The 17,550-nt window shown below is 50.5% G+C and overlaps 1 protein-coding gene across 4 annotated transcripts in view; it reads left to right on the forward strand.

Annotated features, from left to right (window-relative positions):
- Positions 1-15,999, forward strand: part of OGDH (oxoglutarate dehydrogenase) — a 72,907-nt gene extending 56,908 nt beyond the window's left edge. For all 4 annotated transcript variants that reach the window (XM_072965279.1, XM_072965281.1, XM_072965278.1 and 1 more), the window contains 13 exons: positions 6,047-6,226; positions 6,559-6,711; positions 7,455-7,557; positions 7,736-7,864; positions 8,206-8,356; positions 8,634-8,761; positions 8,882-9,060; positions 9,518-9,589; positions 10,169-10,297; positions 10,926-10,998; positions 14,356-14,519; positions 14,720-14,874; positions 14,972-15,999. In XM_072965279.1, coding sequence (XP_072821380.1) covers positions 6,047-6,226; positions 6,559-6,711; positions 7,455-7,557; positions 7,736-7,864; positions 8,206-8,356; positions 8,634-8,761; positions 8,882-9,060; positions 9,518-9,589; positions 10,169-10,297; positions 10,926-10,998; positions 14,356-14,519; positions 14,720-14,874; positions 14,972-15,092 — 1,737 coding nt within the window. In that variant the 3' untranslated portion in view covers positions 15,093-15,999. The remainder of the gene's footprint in view (positions 1-6,046; positions 6,227-6,558; positions 6,712-7,454; positions 7,558-7,735; positions 7,865-8,205; positions 8,357-8,633; positions 8,762-8,881; positions 9,061-9,517; positions 9,590-10,168; positions 10,298-10,925; positions 10,999-14,355; positions 14,520-14,719; positions 14,875-14,971) is intronic.
- Positions 16,000-17,550: the final 1,551 nt, after the last annotated feature.

A 17,550-nucleotide genomic window follows, 5' to 3' on the forward strand; every position in this document is an offset into this window, starting at 1 on the left:
TCTTCCTTTCTTTCTTTCTTCCTTTCTTTCTTTCTTTCTTTCTTTCTTTCTTTCTTTCTTTTTCTTTTCTTTTTTGGTAGTTTTTAACCACCTTCACTCCTTTGGCCTACCTCCCCACCCTCCACCTCTGGCAGCCATCAATCTGTTCTCTGTATATATAAGTTCGGATTTTGTTTTGTGTTCAATTCCACATGTAAATGAGATCATACAGTATTTGTCTTTCCCTGTCTAACTTATTTCACTTAGCATAGTGCTCTCAAGGTCCAACCATGTTGTCACAAAGGACAGAATTTCCTTCTTTTTTATGAATGGATAATACTCCATTGTATGTCTACACCACATTTTTTTATCCATTCATCCATTGTGGACACTTAGGTTGTTTCCATGTCTTGATTACCGTGAATGATGCTGCAGTGAACGTGGGAGTGCAGAAATCTTTTTGAGCTAGTAATTGTGTTTTCCTTCCACTAAACACCCAGAAGTGGGATTGCTGGATCATATGGTAGTCCTGTTTTTAATTTTTTGAGGAATCTCCATGCTGTGTTCCCTGGTGACTGCCTGAATTTACATTCCCACCAACAGTGCAATTAATTCCCTTTTCTCCATGTCCTCACCAACACATGTTCTCTCTTGTCTTTTTGATCCTAACAGGTGTGAGGTCACATCTCACTGTGGTTTTGATTTGCATTTCCCAGATGATTAGTGATGTTGAGGACCTTTTCAGGTACCTGTTGGCCATGTGTATGTCTTCTTTAGAAAAATGTACATTGAGATTCTCTGCTTATTTTATTTTATTGAGTTATTGTCAGTTTACAAAGTTGTGTCAATTTCTAGTGTAGAGCACAATTTTTCAGTTATACATGAACATACATACATTCATTATCACATTCTTTTTCACTATGAGCTACCACAAGATCTTGTATGTATTTCCCTGTGCTATACAGTATAATCTTGTTTATCTATTCCAAATATACCTGTCAGTATCTACAAATTTCGAACTCCCAGTCTATCCCTCCCCCCCCACCGTCTGCTTTTTTTTTAATCAGCTTGTGTTCTTTTCTGTTGAGGTGTATGAGGTATTTACATATTTTAGATATTAACTTCTTTTCAGATACATGATTTGCAGGTATTTTCTCCCATTCAGTAGGTTGCCTTTTCATTTTGTTGATGGTTTCTTTTGCTGTGCAGAAGTTTTTTACTCTGATGTAATATTATTTACTTTTCTTTTTGGTGTAAAATCCAAAAAAATCATTGCCAAAACCAATGTCTAGGAGCTTACCCTCTATGTTTCCTTCTAGGAATTTTATGAGTCTTACATTCAGGTCTTTAATCCATTTTGGGGTTGATTTTTGTGTCTGGTGCATAATAGTGATACAGTGTCTTCTGAATAGGGCTGTCCAGTTTTCCCAGCACCGTTTATTGAAGAGACTGTCCTTTCTCCAGTGTACGTTCTTGGCTGCTTTTTCGGGAATTAATGGATCACATATACATAAGTTTACTTCTAGGCTTTCTGTCCTGTCCCATTAATCACCATATCTGTTTTTATGCCAATACCATACTTTTTTTTTCTTTTTTTTTCAGTTAACAACGTTGTGTCAGTTTCTGGTGTACAGCATGTTTTTGTCATGCACATACGTGCATATATTAGTCTTCATATTCTTTTTCATTATAGGGATGGAGTGGGTACCTAATTACCATCAGCCTAGGCTCCCCACTGGGCCTTTGCTGGGGTGGGTGGGGGTGGACCACAGTGTGTCTTGTGGGATTGGCTGCAGCAGAATAGCTACTGTCTAAAACTCTGGACTGTTCAGCAGCCTTTTCCTGGTCCTCTGGCCAGAGAGAGCTGCTTTCCCTGGAACTTCTCTTTCTCTGGGCCTGTGGCGTTTCTGAGTTGCCCACTTCTCTAGCACTAAATCTGGGATATATGAGGGAAAAGAGAGCCATAGGAACTATCACAAGTCTCTCCTTGGGACCTGAGGTCCCTGGCTGATCTGTCTCCTTCAGTCTACCTTCAGAGTTTATGTTTATTTTGCATATATAATGCCCTGGGTTTTTAGTTGTCCTGAGCAGAAGAAATAGGGAAAAGTACATTTAGTCCATCTTCTGGAAGTGGAAGTCTCTCTGAGAACTTTCTCTGAAGAATAAACTCCATTTCTTTAATAAATATAAAACTAATCAGGTTATCTGATTCTTCTGGAGTGAGCTCTGGTAATTTCTGTCTCGCATGGAATTTGTTCATTTCATTTAAGTTGTGAAATTTATGGGCGTGAAGTTTGCAGTGTTCTCTTACTACGGTCTGCTGTGGTAGCCCTTCTCTCGGTCCGGATGTTGGTAATTTGTGTCTTTTCTCTTTTGTTCTTCGTTAGATGAGTTCGTTGTTGTTTTCAAAGGAACAACTGTGGCTTCATTGGCTTTATCTACTGTTTTCCTATTTTGTATTTCATTCATTTCTGCTTTTTGTTATTCCTTTCTTTCTAGTTGCTTTGGGTTTAATTTGGTCTTCTCTTTCTAGTTTCTTTGATTGTTGATTTGAAACGTTCCTTCTTGGCAATATAAAATTTAATAATACTTCAATTTAAGAATCACATTACACAAATACAATACAGGTAAGCCTTTGGCATGTCAAACTTCTTATGACAGATGGTTAAGCATTTTGATTGAACGTGCGTGAGACCGCGTCCAGAGGAGAGTGTCTTAGGATGGTGTAGTGTCTGGAAAATTACCCTGCAAGGAATGACCCGGGAAGCTGGGCTTATTGTAGCCCAGAATATAAAAGACTCTTAGAAGCGTGAGAGCTGTTTTCCAATAAATGGATGATTCACACAGAGTCTGCAACAATGGGTAACAATTACCAAGAAGCAGATTTCGGCTGAGTAGAAAGAACTTCCAACAACCAGACCTCTTCCATCTGGGGACCAGCTGCGGGGCTGAAGCCAACAGGGCTCCAACCAGGATAAACCATTTGGCTGTAGGGTCCCTTCTGGCTCTCAAACCCAGCAGCTCCACTGCATGGGATTTCCCTGCTAACATACTCATTCTCAAATGGCTACTGAAAAATGTCTTTAAAGATACCACTGCTGCACAAATTATATCTCAGTAAAACCAGAAGAAAAAAATTAATAAAATGTCAAAACTGAAATAAATAATCACATAGGGGTTGGATAGGAAGATACCGCTGCTGCAGCAAAAGCAAACATCAAAATCTCTGCCACTGCATCAGCAGGGAGCTGGTTAAGCGGTCTGCGATCTACCCATACACGTGTGACAGGGCTTCAGTGAATTAATACGTGTAATTAACATACAGAAAGTGCTCAGAACAGTGTCTGGCCCAGAAATGAGCACAAATGTACGTTACCTGCGGTCATTTATACAGTGTCATAAAACCATTTGAAAGAGTGGGATCTATACTGTTGAAATGATCTACGAGATGCACTAATTTGGGGGAAAAAGGGACAGCAGTATGTGGATTACAGCTCCGTCTCCACGTGTGTGTGAGTGGGTGGTGGTGCACATGCGCCCACCACATGTGCTTAAAGATACAGAAGTCAGTAACAGCGGTGGATATTGGGGGCAGCTGAAGGACTGAGGTCTCAAAACTTCGAAGCAGTTCATTTTCTGTGAGGTTCGAGCTGTACCGTGTGTAGGTTGACCACTGTCTTACCTGTTCCCTACCCTCACTTCCCTGTGTGGGGAGACCCAGACAGGCCATGGGGTTGTTCTGGGTCTCTGTAAGTGTTCGTCAGAATTCTCCCTGGTACATCATTTTTTAATGTTCTCATCAGTTTCTGACTATTTTCTAATCTTTCCTTTAGTCGGTGTGATAAAGGAGATTATCTAAAAGCAATTTATCAGAAAGAAAGAAAGAATTCTCAGACTGTTGTAAGAACTACAGTTTTGCTAATGATTTCTTTCATTTTTTTACTGTTTTTTATACCATCGATCATGACATGTGTGGGGTTAGTAAAACCTGTAGCAGGAAAGGAAAGGCCTGCTCTGCTGAGTTTCCTATTTCTTTAAGAATGTACCTAGGGTTTCCCTTTTCGAAAATTCTCTCCTAAGGAAACCGTCAGATGCTAAAGATTTTTGCATCAGAACATTTATCAAAATTACATTTGTACTACTATAAAATCAGGAAGTAAGCTGTATGTCCAATAGAAGAGTCTTTGTAGGAATTCTGACAAAGCCATAGGAAGCAGTATTATACAATCCTTTACATAATCATGACATTGGTATCCTGGGGCAACAGTCACAGTGTGGTGAGAGGACATGCGGAGTGCTCGCTTGCTGCTGGTGGGAGGCTGAGTGGCACAACTATCTGAGAGCAGTTTGACAGCATTGAGGTACAGTGCTCGTACCCTGTGGCTGAATTTGCCCTTCCTCAGAATCCAGGCCAGATAAAACTCAGTGTTTGCTGGAGAAAACCTGGGTAAGTATATATACAGTAACAGTGTATTAACCACGAGTTGGAAACAACTAAATGTCCACCAACAAGAGAATGGATAAATAAACTGTGGTATATAGTATTCAGGACTTAGATTTCACTCCTAAGGAAGGAGAGGTAGGTGTTTCAACCTGGGGGAACCATACGTACAGATGTTGAACAGAAAGCAAGTTGCAAAGGATTTGCATAGCTTATGTAAGGTATATAGAGTGGGTATCGCTCTGGTTTCAAAGACATGGACATACTCTCTCAAAAATGTTAATTCTATGAAAAGCCAAGAAAAGTAAGGAGCCTTCCAGATTAAGGGAGACTAGAGAGAGGTGACAACGAATACAGGGTGATGTGCTGGATTGGATACTGGACTGGGGGAAGAAAGGCTGGCTGTCATAGGACAATGGATGGAATGTGTATACTGAGGGTCACATAACAGTACTCTCTAATGTTCAATTGCTTGGGCTGAGAACTGCTCTCTGGGTGGTAAGGGAATGTCTGTGTTTTAGGAAATAGGGACAGTCTACAGCTTACCTGTAAATGGTTCTGGGAAAATGTGTGTGTGCATGAATAATAAAAGGGGAGAAATGGAAACAATCGGTGAATCTGAGTAAAGACTCTGCGAGTTCTCTGTATTCTTTCAACTTTTTCACAAGTCTGAAATTAAACCAAAATTTTATTTATTTATTTATTTATTTTTGGTTTTGGGGTTTGGGTTTTTTTTACTTTTTTTTTAACCAAAGTTTTAAAGTGACCAATAAGCCTAATAAGATACTCTATATTGTTTATGGACCTATGAAATACATATACCAACATGTGGAAATTTTGTCCTCCACGTTCAGGGCCATGCTCCCTGTGTGAGCATCAGCTGTAGCAGAAATGTGCTCTTTTATTCTAAGGAATGTAAAAAGTCTTAATGAAACTTTTAAGATTTGTTCATGTTGGGTTATGAGCTCATGGCTGATCATTATAGTATTATACTTTTTATATGTTTGAAGTAATTCATAAAAATAAATTTTGAATTAGAAATGAATAAAATTATGAATATGTAATTAATTGTTTTAATAAGGCTAAGTGCAAGGAGTATTAGGAAGCCTTTAAATTTTCTTTTTAAAGAACAAATGCTCATATTGAATGAACAAAGTACAAAATTATAGAAATAATAGAAACCGAAATTCTAAGTACAGATTGTGTGTATACGCATGCAGAGAGAACCATCTGGAAAGGAAAACATCAAAATATTTACACTGCAGCTGATGGAATATAGGTGACTTTAATTGTTCATACTGTCTTCCAAACTCTCTATGTTGAACATGTATGAATTCTGTTTTCAGGTAGGGAAAAAAAATTCTTTTTTAAAAATAGCCATTTGGGGACTTAACTCCGAGTAGGCCAAGCGTGCCAAGAGACTGCCCACAAGTGGCCTTTGGCTCCTCCTTGCCTGCACTGAGCCCCGCCCTCACCCTCCGCTCCATCTGTTCTCCCCCTGCCCCGCCCTTGGCTCCACCCCACCCTGGCTCCACCCTTCTTCGGGCCACGCCCACCCTTGGCTCTGCTCTGCCAGTGCCCAGCCGCTTGCTGGGGCACGCTGGCCACGCTGCATGTCGCTTGCAGATCGGCTTCACCACGGACCCGCGCATGGCCCGCTCGTCGCCCTACCCTACCGACGTGGCCCGAGTCGTGAATGCCCCCATTTTCCATGTGAACTCGGACGACCCCGAGGCAGTCATGTACGTGTGCAAGGTGGCAGCTGAGTGGAGGAGCACCTTCCACAAGGACGTGGTGGTGGACCTGGTGAGTGACCTTGGCCTGTGTCCTGGAGAGAGGGGTCAGGGCCCCTTCAGGGCAGGGGTCACCTCACTGCCCCTCCCAAGAGCTCCTGCATCTTTGCCCTGAGTGAGCCAACTTGGGGAAAAAGGTAGTTGGGGTCCTGAGATATTCCCAGGTCAGTCTCTTGTCATCTCAGGTGACAGTCAAAGCAATTCTAGCGTGTGAAGGAGAGGTAGATAGGACCGTAATTCTAGAGGTAAACTGAGGCATCACATAGGAGAAATGGGCCAGGTCTTCCTGAGTCCTGAGTCCGGCCAGCATGGTCCCTAATACTGGCGTCTCCCACCTGTGCCCAGGTGTGTTACCGGCGTAACGGCCACAACGAGATGGACGAGCCCATGTTCACACAGCCGCTCATGTACAAGCAGATCCGCAAGCAGAAGCCCGTGCTGCAGAAGTACGCCGAGCTGCTGGTGTCGCAGGGCGTGGTCAACCAGCCTGAGTATGAGGTGCATCCCCCAACTCCGATCCCAGTGAGCCTTGCCACACAGGGCCAGTGCTCGCTTTTGCAGACTAATTAGGATCCAAGTGAGAACATGTGAAATAGTTAACAACTGCAGAACTTCGGTGCATAACCTTCTGGAGGGTCCAGGCTCCTGAGTTCTATGCTGGGGGTTGGGGGAGGCAGCTGAGAGCACTTTGGCACGAGGAGGTGGCCCCCTCGGCTTACAGAGTCCAGGGCACGGGAGTGAGAGGCGGATGATGAAGGATCCAGCTTGGTAAAGGGCCTGCCGTGATGTGGTCAGTTCTGGCTGGTTATGAGTGGGAGGGCCCGTGCCGGGTGTTGGGAGAGAGACCAGAAGGACTGCTGATGAGCGAGCTGAGTCGGAAGTATGGGAATGGGGGTGCTGCCAAGGTCAGGGGCCAGTGCTGGAGATGGCGCTCTGGGCTTCAGTCCTCCTGGGGCTGCGCTTGGAGCCATGAGAACTGGGCCAGTTCCTAAGGACGAATATGGATGGGTGGAGACAGAGGCTTCAACTTTGAGCAGGATCCGCAGCCAGCAGACGTGGAGAAGAAACTGCTGGGAATGAAAACAGTGAAATGCAGGCTGCCCACGGATCTCATCAGAGGGGTGATGCCGTTGGGAGTCTGAGGGACTCTGCACGCGGGAAGTCCAGGCACGTGCTGGCCGTGCGGCCGGTGTGCCCCGTGCAGAGTGGCCCTGATGACTGTGCTGTGCCCGACCCTCCAGGAGGAGATCTCCAAGTACGACAAGATATGTGAGGAGGCCTTTGCCAGGTCCAAGGATGAGAAGATCTTGCACATCAAGCACTGGCTGGACTCCCCCTGGCCTGGTGAGTGGGGAACACCACCATGAACCCCTTCCCCGTGCCCCCACAACACCCCTGTGGGCTCTGGAATCAGACCCCCGACTGCTGCTCTCCAGGCTGCCTCTCCACAGCGTTTCGTGTGTCCATGGTTCAGCTCCTGGAAAAGTGGCAGCTGTGTGTCAGTTTGTCCCTTCCCTCCTAGGCTTCTTCACCCTGGACGGGCAGCCCAGAAGCATGTCCTGCCCCTCCACCGGCCTGACGGAGGATATTCTGACACACATTGGGAACGTGGCCAGTTCCGTGCCCGTGGAGAATTTCACCATTCATGGAGGTAGCGTCGCCACACTGACCTTTGGAATTGTTCGGCCAAGTCCAGTGACAACTTCCCTCCAGCATGAGATGGGTCCCTGCCCACCTCAGGTCCCTGCTTTGTTCAAGGCCGGGCGTGGTTGGATGAGGGAAGCCCTCCTTACCCCTGTCCCCACGTGGCCCCCAGCCAGCAGAGCAGTGGCAGAAAGGATGGGATGTCACAGCCTCTCTGGCCTGGTCTCCACTCATCTCCCTTCCCCACTCTCCCAACCAGTGCGACTCCCAGGAGCTGGGACCAACAGAAGCTCCGCTCTCATCACAAGAGGGCTTGTGGGGCGGCTGATGAGCACCCTGTCTCTGCAGGGCTGAGCCGGATCTTGAAGACCCGCGGGGAGCTGGTGAAGAACAGGACCGTGGACTGGGCTCTGGCGGAGTACATGGCTTTTGGCTCCCTCCTGAAGGAAGGCATCCATATCCGGCTGAGTGGACAAGATGTGGAGCGGGGCACTTTTAGGTAATGGTCTCCGTGTTCTTATGGTCCCTTCAGAGCGTGGGAGACGGACAGGAAGAGCTCTGGTGTTTCTCTTCCTGAAGAAAATCACTGCCAGGAAACAGTCATTAGATCCCATTGTCTCAGGCCCAGAAGCACCCTTTTCCTGCTCAGATTAGACGCTTCTGTTAAGAACTGCGCTTTGCCCTCCCCGCCGCTGCCTTGCATGGGGGGTGGTCTGCTTGTCTGAGCAGAGCGCAGGGCCGGCTCCTGCCTACTAATCTGTGCCGTTCTGCCCCAGCCATCGCCACCACGTGCTGCACGACCAGAACGTGGACAAGAAAACCTGCATCCCCATGAACCACCTCTGGCCCAACCAGGCCCCCTACACTGTGTGCAACAGCTCGCTGTCTGAGTACGGGGTCCTGGGTGAGCGCCCCAGCGTGAGCTCCCTGCCCTCCCCGGGCTGTCCCTTCCCCCTTCAGCCCCCTCCTCTCCCCAGATCCCCCCTCCCGCCCACCAGCTGACTCCCTCCCACCTTCCCTGTAGGCTTTGAGCTGGGTTTCGCCATGGCCAGTCCTAATGCCCTGGTCCTCTGGGAGGCCCAGTTTGGTGACTTCCACAACACGGCCCAGTGCATCATCGACCAGTTCATCTGCCCGGGTCAGGCCAAGTGGGTGCGGCAGAACGGCATCGTGCTGCTGCTGCCCCACGGCATGGAAGGCATGGTGAGCCCCCGCCCCTGCCCTGCCAGACCCGGGACATGGGAGGGCTTGCCTAGGACCCTGACCCCAGAGACCGGCCCCGTGTGGGCTCAGCTGGCACTGTCTCCTCTCCCCACCCCAGCCCCCCGCCTTGGAAGGAAGAGGCTGGTCCTGCTTCCCCACTGATAAGAAGCGGGGATGCTAATGGGGACCACCTAGGCTCAGATGTTCCCTCCTCATCTCCATCACTCCTCCCCACTGGGCCCTGTGGAGGGCTATCTTAAGACTCAGCTTTGGAAACCACAAGGAGCCAGGAGTGCTGGGCCCTGTCCTGACGTGGAAACGCCCCCTCCACGCTCTGTGGGTGGGAAGAGAAGGAATTGAACTGCCAGCTGGAAGGGGATCCATCTGGCATTTTTCAAGCCAGAAATGAGCAAGAGGTGAGAAGCTCCTGATCTGTGACTTGTGTGTCTGGTTCCAGGGCCCAGAACATTCCTCCGCCAGACCAGAGCGGTTTCTGCAGATGTGCAATGACGACCCAGACGTCCTGCCGGTGAGTGGAGCGGCCACCAGGGCGTCTGGGGGCACTCCGTCCCTCTCAGGAGGCGCAGATGGGCCCCGCACCTGCTAGTCTCCCCGAAGTGAGGGGCTTCCTCAGAACACAGAAGAGAGACGGCATCGGGCTGCCTCCTGTCGCCCCCCTGCTGCTGTAGAAAAAGAGAAACAGAAACCCGTGGCGGAAACGTTCAGGAGTAACGCTGTCTGTATTTTGGTTCAGGCAGGCACTTTAGAGGAAAGGACTCTGGGTGATTTTAGTGAAACTTTAAAAGCTGGAAGGAAATTATTGGGAGTCAGTTTCTGAGGAAAAGCAGAATTGGTTTTAGGTAGAACCTGTCTGTCCCAGGTGGTTTTCAGAGAAACAGGAAGGGATCACGGGACTGACACCCCCATTCAGAGTGTGGGGCTGGCTGGATTAGCTCTTGTCAGCGTCCCCCCCAGGTGTGCGTCTCCCAGGGAGCTGTGGCAACCTGCGCTGGTTCTCTGGGTGCCTTCTGAGGCCCCTGCCTTGATGCCTCCCTCAGCGGGGTGCTCAGAGCCACCTGGCCTCTGGCCATTTCCCTCTTTGCTGCAGGACCTGAAGGAAGCCAACTTTGACATAAATCAGCTATACGATTGCAACTGGGTTGTTGTCAACTGCTCCACCCCCGGCAACTTCTTCCATGTGCTGCGTCGCCAGATTCTCCTGCCCTTCCGGAAGCCGGTCAGTTGGGGGTGTCCCAGCTCAGAGAGGCCTGGCCTGAGGACTCCAGGGTCCCAGCCCAGTGAGAGGATGGACATGTGAGCGGGTGGTCATAGGTGGTGCTTTGAACTTGGAGGAGAGGTGAGCCCTGCACAGGCCAAGGGAGCAGAGGGTCCCCAGGAAGGAGGGCTCCCGGGCGGGGTGTTGAAGGGTGAGTAGGAGCGTGTGTGAAGGGTTCAGGGGAGAACACCCACTGCTGCTGCCAGTCAAGGTGCAGGGCCAAGCAGGCCCGTGGGATAGGACAGCCCTGGCCACGGGCTGGGACGCCAAGGAAAGGCTCAGGAGTCTTTCCCAGGCAGCGGGAAAGGGGCATCCAGGGCTCAGAGCAGGCTGGGGCGGGCCCTGGAGGAGTGGACGCCAGCTGAGCAGTGCCCAGCCTCTCAGGGCAGAGGAGAGGTGGACAAGGGACACAGCATCCTGTTTCCTCCTCCTTTCACCTCTGACCTGTGGCTCCTCCCGACCTGAGAGCCGGGAGGGCAGCACCAGGTACCTGATCTGAAGATGAGACCTGGGCAGCCCTTTGCCACTGACCCTCCTTCTGGGACCCTTAGAACCTGGTCCATCACGAGCCTGTGCTTCTGTGTTTCAGTTAATCATCTTCACTCCCAAGTCCCTGCTGCGGCACCCTGAGGCCAGAAGCAGCTTTGACGAGATGCTTCCAGGTAGGTGTGGCGGGGGTGGGCATTTGGACGGGGCCTTGACTGCTACTCTGTGGGGCGGGGGGGCTTAAACTTGGTGGTCTCACCGTGGCCACATTTTTGGTCATTGGTAAAGACCACTGAACGTGACAGCCTGGAAGTCAGAGCTTGTGTGTGAATTGGTCTGACAGCACGTCTCACATCCAGTCCGGGTCTGTGGCCATTGCCTGGGTGCACCCCTGGGACTCCTTTAGAGGCAGAGAAATGAGCCTGAGGTTAGAGTTCACCCCTTCTGCCTGGGCAGTGCTCCGGGAGGCTGGTGGCAGCTCACCACCAGGGACATAGAAAAGGCAGCCGGTGGGCAGGGCCTGCCGAGTAACACACCAGCGCAGAGGTGTGAGGTGAGGCCCACAGCTCTGAGATTTCCACCCAGACAGCAGACCGCAGGTGGCTGACACAGCACACGGCAGCCCTGCACATCCCCGGGCTTACAGGGCCGGGGGGCCCACCTGCCCCCAGCTGCAGAGTGCCCATTAGTCTTCTGTGAAGGTAAACCCCTCTTTTTTTTTCCCCCAATTTTTTATTATTCTGGTGAAGTATACATGACAAAATTTACCATTTTCAAGTGTACAGCTCAGTGGCATTAACACACATTCACATCACATCACATCACATCACATCACATCACATTGTGCAACCATCAACCTCATCCGTCTCCAGAACTTTTTCATCTTCCCAAACTGAAGCTCTGCACCCATTAAACACTCACTAACTCCCCCATCGCCCCTTCTCCCGTGGCACCTGGCAACTGCCACTCTGCTTTCTCTCTGGGTTTGACTCCTCTAGGAATCGCATATAAGTGAAATCCTACAGTGTTTATCTTTATATGACTGGCTGTTTTCGCTCAGCATGATATCCTCAAGGTTCACCCATGTTGTAGCACGTATCAGAATCTCCTTCCGTTTTAAGGCTGAGCAATATCCCATTGTACCTATATACTACTTTCTGTTTATCTGTTGAATCTGTCAGTGGACATTTGAGTTGCTTCCACGATTTAGCTGTTGTGAATAATGTGATGAACATGGATGTACAAATATCTCCTCAAGACCCAGCTTTCAATTCTTCTGGTTATATACGAAGAAGCAGAATTGCTGGGTCATGTGGTAACTCTATTTTTAATTTTTTGAGAGACACCATACTGTTTTCCATAGTGGTGGCACCATTTTACATTACCAACAGTGCACAAGGGTTCCAGTTTCCACATTCTTGCCAACACTTACTGTTTTCTGGTTTAGATTTTGCTGTTGTTTTTTGTTTGTTTGTTTTGGTTTTGGCTTTGTTGGTAATAGCCATCCTAGCGGCCATGCAGCAGTATCTCCTTGTAGTTTTGATTTGCATTTCCCCCCAATGATTAGTGAGTGATGCCGAGCATCTTTTTGTGTGCTTATTGGCCATCTGGGTGTCGTCTTTGCAGAAATGTCTATTTAAGTTCTTGCCCATTTTTTCATTGGGTTGTTTGTTTTGCTGTTGTTGAGCTGTAAGAGTTCTCTTTCTATGCTGGATATTAGTGCCTCACCAGATAAATGATTTGCAACTGTCTTCTTCCATTCTGTGTGTTGTCTTTTGACGCAGAAAAGTTTTAAATTTTCATAAAATCTACTTTGTCTCTTTTTTCTTTTATTGCCTGTGCCCTTGGTGTCACAAACAAGCAATCACCGCCAAATTCAGTGTCATGAAACTATGTTTTCTTCTGTGTTTTCTTCTAAGAGTTTTATAATTTCAGCTCTGTTGAAGTGTGTAATCCATTTTGAGTTAATGTTTGTGCTTTGTGTAAGGGTCCGGCTTCATTTGCGTGTGGACACGCAGCACCATTTGTTGAAGAGACTTTCCCGTCCCCGTTGAATAGTCCTGGCTCCCTTGTCAAAGTCATTTGACCAAATACATGAAGGTTCATTTCCAGGCTCCCTGTTCTCTCCCGTGGGTCTGTGTGTCTGTCTTTATGCTAGTACCACACTTTGATATTGCAGCTTTGTAGTAAGTTTTGAAATCGGGAAACGTGAGTCCTCCAGCTTTGTTTTGCTTTTTCAAGATAGTTTTGGCTATTCAGGGTCCTTTGAGATTCCAGGGATTTTAGATTGGGTTTTTCTATTTCTGCAAAAAAAAAAAAAAATCATTAGAATTTTGATAAGGATCACACCGAACCTATAGATTGCTTTGGCATTGTTAACATCATAGCAATGCTAAGTCTTCCAATCTGTGAGCACAAACGACTTTCCATTTGTTAGTATCTTCTTTAATTTCTTTTACTAACGTTTTATAGTTTTCAACGGACGAAGTGTTCATTTTCTCAGTTAAGTTTATTCCTAAGTATTATATTCTTTTTGATGCTATTTTAACTGGGATTTTTTTTTCTTAATTCAATTTCCAGATTGTTGATTGTTAGTGTATAGAAATACAGCTGAGTTCTTTTTTTTTTTTTTTTACATTTTTATTGATTCATAATCATTTACAGCTGAGTTCTGAGTGCTGATGTTCTGTCCTTTAATTCTGCTGAATTCATTTACTAGTTCTAACAGATTTGTGTGTGTGTGTGGAATCTTTAGGGTTTTCTCCATATAAGATCATGTCATCGACAAACAGTTAATTTTGCTTCTTCCTTTCCCATTTAGATGCCTTTTCTTTTTCTTGCCTAATTGTGTTGGCTAGAAATTCCAGTGCTATGTTGAATAGAAGTGGTGAGAACAGGCATCCTTGCCTTGTTTGCGACATTAGAGGAAATGCTTTCAGTCTTTCACCATTGAGTGTGATGTCCGCGGTGGGTTTTTCATATCTGGCCTATATCATGTGAAGGTAGTTTCCTTCCAGTCCAAGCATTTCCCTCTATAGCATGAATGTGAGCATGTTGTGTGTTGTCTACGTATCACTGAGTGAACCCCTCTCTCTGAAGTCAGCCTTGTTCCCGTGGGAATGGATTCCCAACCATGAGCATCTGAATATTTGCTCCAGCAAATGTGTAGACAGTTTTCATACTTGTAAACTCGTGGAGAGTCCGAGCAGAGTGGTCATGGGATGCTCTGCCAGACTTAAGTTACCCCTGAAGTCTGAGACGGGCTGTTCCGGAGAATGAGCTGGTGTCACTTGCTCCCCGAGGCTGGCCTCGCCTGCTGTGCCTGTTGGTGTCTTACACTGTGGGTTAATTCAGGGGCACCACACGCTGGTGGGAGCGGGAGAGCCCTAACCCTCAGAAACTGTGTATTCTGGTGTCAGGCCGAGGCACAGCCCCGCCTGTGGGCCCTCCCTCATGCACAGCAGTGGCAGGAGGGCCCTGGGCATCGTCAGCCACGTCCTGAGCTAACCCCCGCCGTGGGGATTCTCCCGTAGGAACCCACTTCCAGCGGGTGATCCCCGAAGACGGCCCTGCAGCCCAGAACCCAGAAAACGTCAAGCGACTTCTCTTCTGTACTGGCAAAGTGTACTATGACCTCACCCGCGAACGCAAAGCCCGGGACATGGTGGAGCAGGTGGCCATCACGAGGATCGAGCAGGTGAAGGCAGGCGGGGCCCAGGGCAGGACTGGCCTGCCTCCTCCAGGTGTCGGGAGCCCACAGCCTTCCCAGAATTTCTGGAACATCCTTTAGGGGTCACTGAGCCCCCTGCCTGGGACACCAGCCCCTCTGGTACCTCACCCCACCACTGTGAGCATCTTGTCCTGACAGGAGCTCGCTCTCTCTCTCTCTGTCCCCAGCTGTCGCCCTTCCCCTTCGACCTCCTGCTGCAGGAGGTGCAGAAGTACCCCAGCGCCGAGCTGGCCTGGTGCCAGGAGGAGCACAAGAACCAAGGCTACTATGACTATGTGAAGCCCAGGCTGCGGACCACCATGAACCGCGCCAAGCCCGTGTGGTAAGGCAGCGGGCGGTCCGCCGGGGCCTGGGGCGGGCAAGGAGGCCCGGGCCCCGCGGCGGCCCTCGCCAGCCCCGCTCACTGTCGCTGCCCGCAGGTACGCTGGCCGGGACCCAGCGGCAGCTCCCGCCACCGGCAACAAGAAGACCCACCTCACGGAGCTGCAGCGCCTCCTGGACACGGCCTTCGACCTGGACGCCTTCAAAAACTTCTCGTAGATGCTGCCCGGGCCCCTCGGGCTGCCCTCCACGTCACACCTGCCCCTTGCTTCCCAACTAAAGAATAGCGCCTCCGCGCTGCCCGCACCTCTGCCCTCCGCCGCACCGCACACTCCCCCCTCGCGCACTTAGGAGCTAGGCTGCTGTCCCCTCATGTGCTCGGCTGCCCCCTAGGCCAGATGCTCCCCAGGCTCCGCCACTTCTGTCCAGCCGGGCAGGCTTTGTGGAGGCAGTGGGGAGCGGGAGGAGGAGCCCCCCCCCCGCAGGTGTCCTGGCAGGGTCAGACCTGCCCCCACCCCCAGCTCGCCACGCAGGACCAGCCTCATGTGGCATCCCCGTCACCCGGCAAGGGGCTCCTGCACCCAGACTAGGGTGGCTTCCTCTCCCCAGGCTGAGCCCCAGACCCCTCACCGTGCAGTGAACCGAGCGCACAGCTGAGGGGCGGCTGGTGGGAGGTGGCCTGACCTTTCACAGAGAGGGCAGGTCCACGCTCTGCAGCGTCCGCTTCCACCCCTCGAGAGGGTCCCAAGCATTCGTGGGGGCCCTGCGGGCTCCACCCGCCCGGGGCTGCGCGGCACATGGGGCCCGGGGCGGGTGTGTGGCCGGGAAGTTCTGCTCCAGGGCCGCTTGTCTGGAGCCTGCTCTCCCCTCCCCTCCGGCTCCAGCCTCCTTTCCCTGTGACACAATGGAGACCCTGAAGCATCCTTCTCTCTGCTGTGCCAAAGCTGGTCAGAGGGGGAGAGGAGGGGCAGGAGTGAGGGGCAGCACTAGGCCGAGGGGCCAGCTCCCCTGACCCCTCACAAGGACAAATCTGATTTATTTATTTTGGTTAAAAAAAAAAAAAAGAAAAAGAACAGAACAACTTTGCATTGCATTTGGCTTGACCCATAAACTAAGTTATCCTTGGGCCTGGCTGTATGGTCATCCTTCTCACTCTGCCTTCTCCCCTGAGGAAGAGAATCTGCCCCCAGCATCTCCACCCTGTCTGGGAAGTAGCCCCTCCTCACCGCACAGCCTGCCTGCGCGGAGCAGGGCAGAGGTGGCCAAGACGTCTGCCTCCTTCCAGCCTGGCCTCTCTGTCATGGTTGCACATTACAGCTGGTGCTCCCTGGTTCCTGCGTGTCCCCTGCTCCCGGGTCCCCCAACACACTCCCATCTAAAATAGTACCCTGCAGTCTGTGCTGGTGGGTTTGCCCTAGGACGTTGTTAGCACCCTCCAAAAGCCCAGGTAGCTCATTGGACTTCTGGAGGGGAGCAAGCCATGTGCCAGCAGAGCCCTGAGGCTGTGTCCCCTCTTGACAAGGGCCCACTGCCTTGAGCCCACAACACACCAGCCTTGGCTTCCTGGGGGGTGGACAGGTCCTGGCACTGACGGAGACATGGGGGTACCTTCCAGCAGTGGGGCCCTCTGGTGCTCACCCCAGCTTGTCCTTGTCCTTGAAGCCTTTTCAGAATGTCTTCATTTTGTCCTGTGGCTTGCCCAAGGGTCCCCTAGTCCCGGCATGCCCCGGACAGGTGGGGGCAGGGGAACAGCTGCCACCTGCCCCAATGCTTCTGTGTGTGCTCCAAAACCAGCACCCGTCCCCATGTCTGATACGGTCAGCCGGGCGGATTGGACCTAAAAGCGGCAAAAAAAATGAGTCAGGACCCCCTTTTCTTCCCTGGCAGCTGGCCACATCCTACACTCTGAGTGGGGAGTCAGGGTTCCACCCTCACCCCAATCCGGATCTTGTTTGGGATGAGACAGGAGGTAGAAGCTGGGGCCTCGCCTTTTGCTGTTTCCAGTCTGTTCGGGGGATACAAGGGAGTCAGGAGTCCAAGGGGGTCTGGGCACCTTCTGGAGGGACACCTGAGGGAGTCCAGGGCTCCCAGGAGTTACCACCACGGGCCCCTGTGCAGGGGCTGGGACCACAGGATCGGAGTGGGGGTCTCAGAGGGCGTCTCCGACTCCACAGCTCTGCATGAGTCTGCAGCCCTGCCTGCATCCAGGGCGAGGTGAGGGAATCCGACCACCCTGCGCTGCACTCACTCCGTAACGTTTCTTTGGTTAACTCTTCTGCTGCCGTTCTCAGTTGTCCGTCCCCAGAAACTGGAAAAGAAGCTTCTTCTGAAAGCAGCTTCACAGGCCAGGACAGCAGCCTGTGTTGTTATATGGGACTTCCAGGGGCCAGACCAGTGTGTGCGAGTGTGTACGCCAGCGGTCAGCGTGCGAGTGTGCGCAGGCGTGCCTGTGTGTCTGTGCGTAAGTGTGCGCGCGTAAGTGTCCTGGGGCCAGTTGAAGCAGATTCCTGGGCCTTTCTGCATTTAAAGGCCCATTTGACATGAGCACCAGCTGTGAAAGTGATCCGGAGAGAGTCAGCTTGCCCCACGGTTGGGGCTGGACCGGAAAGCGGTCCCCAGGAGTGACAGCTGTGCCACGCCCAGGACAGGAGCCTGGGTGAGGGAGGAGCTGAGGCTG

This window comes from Vicugna pacos, chromosome 7 (assembly GCF_048564905.1).
Source record: "Vicugna pacos chromosome 7, VicPac4, whole genome shotgun sequence".
Lineage (NCBI taxonomy): Eukaryota > Metazoa > Chordata > Mammalia > Artiodactyla > Camelidae > Vicugna > Vicugna pacos.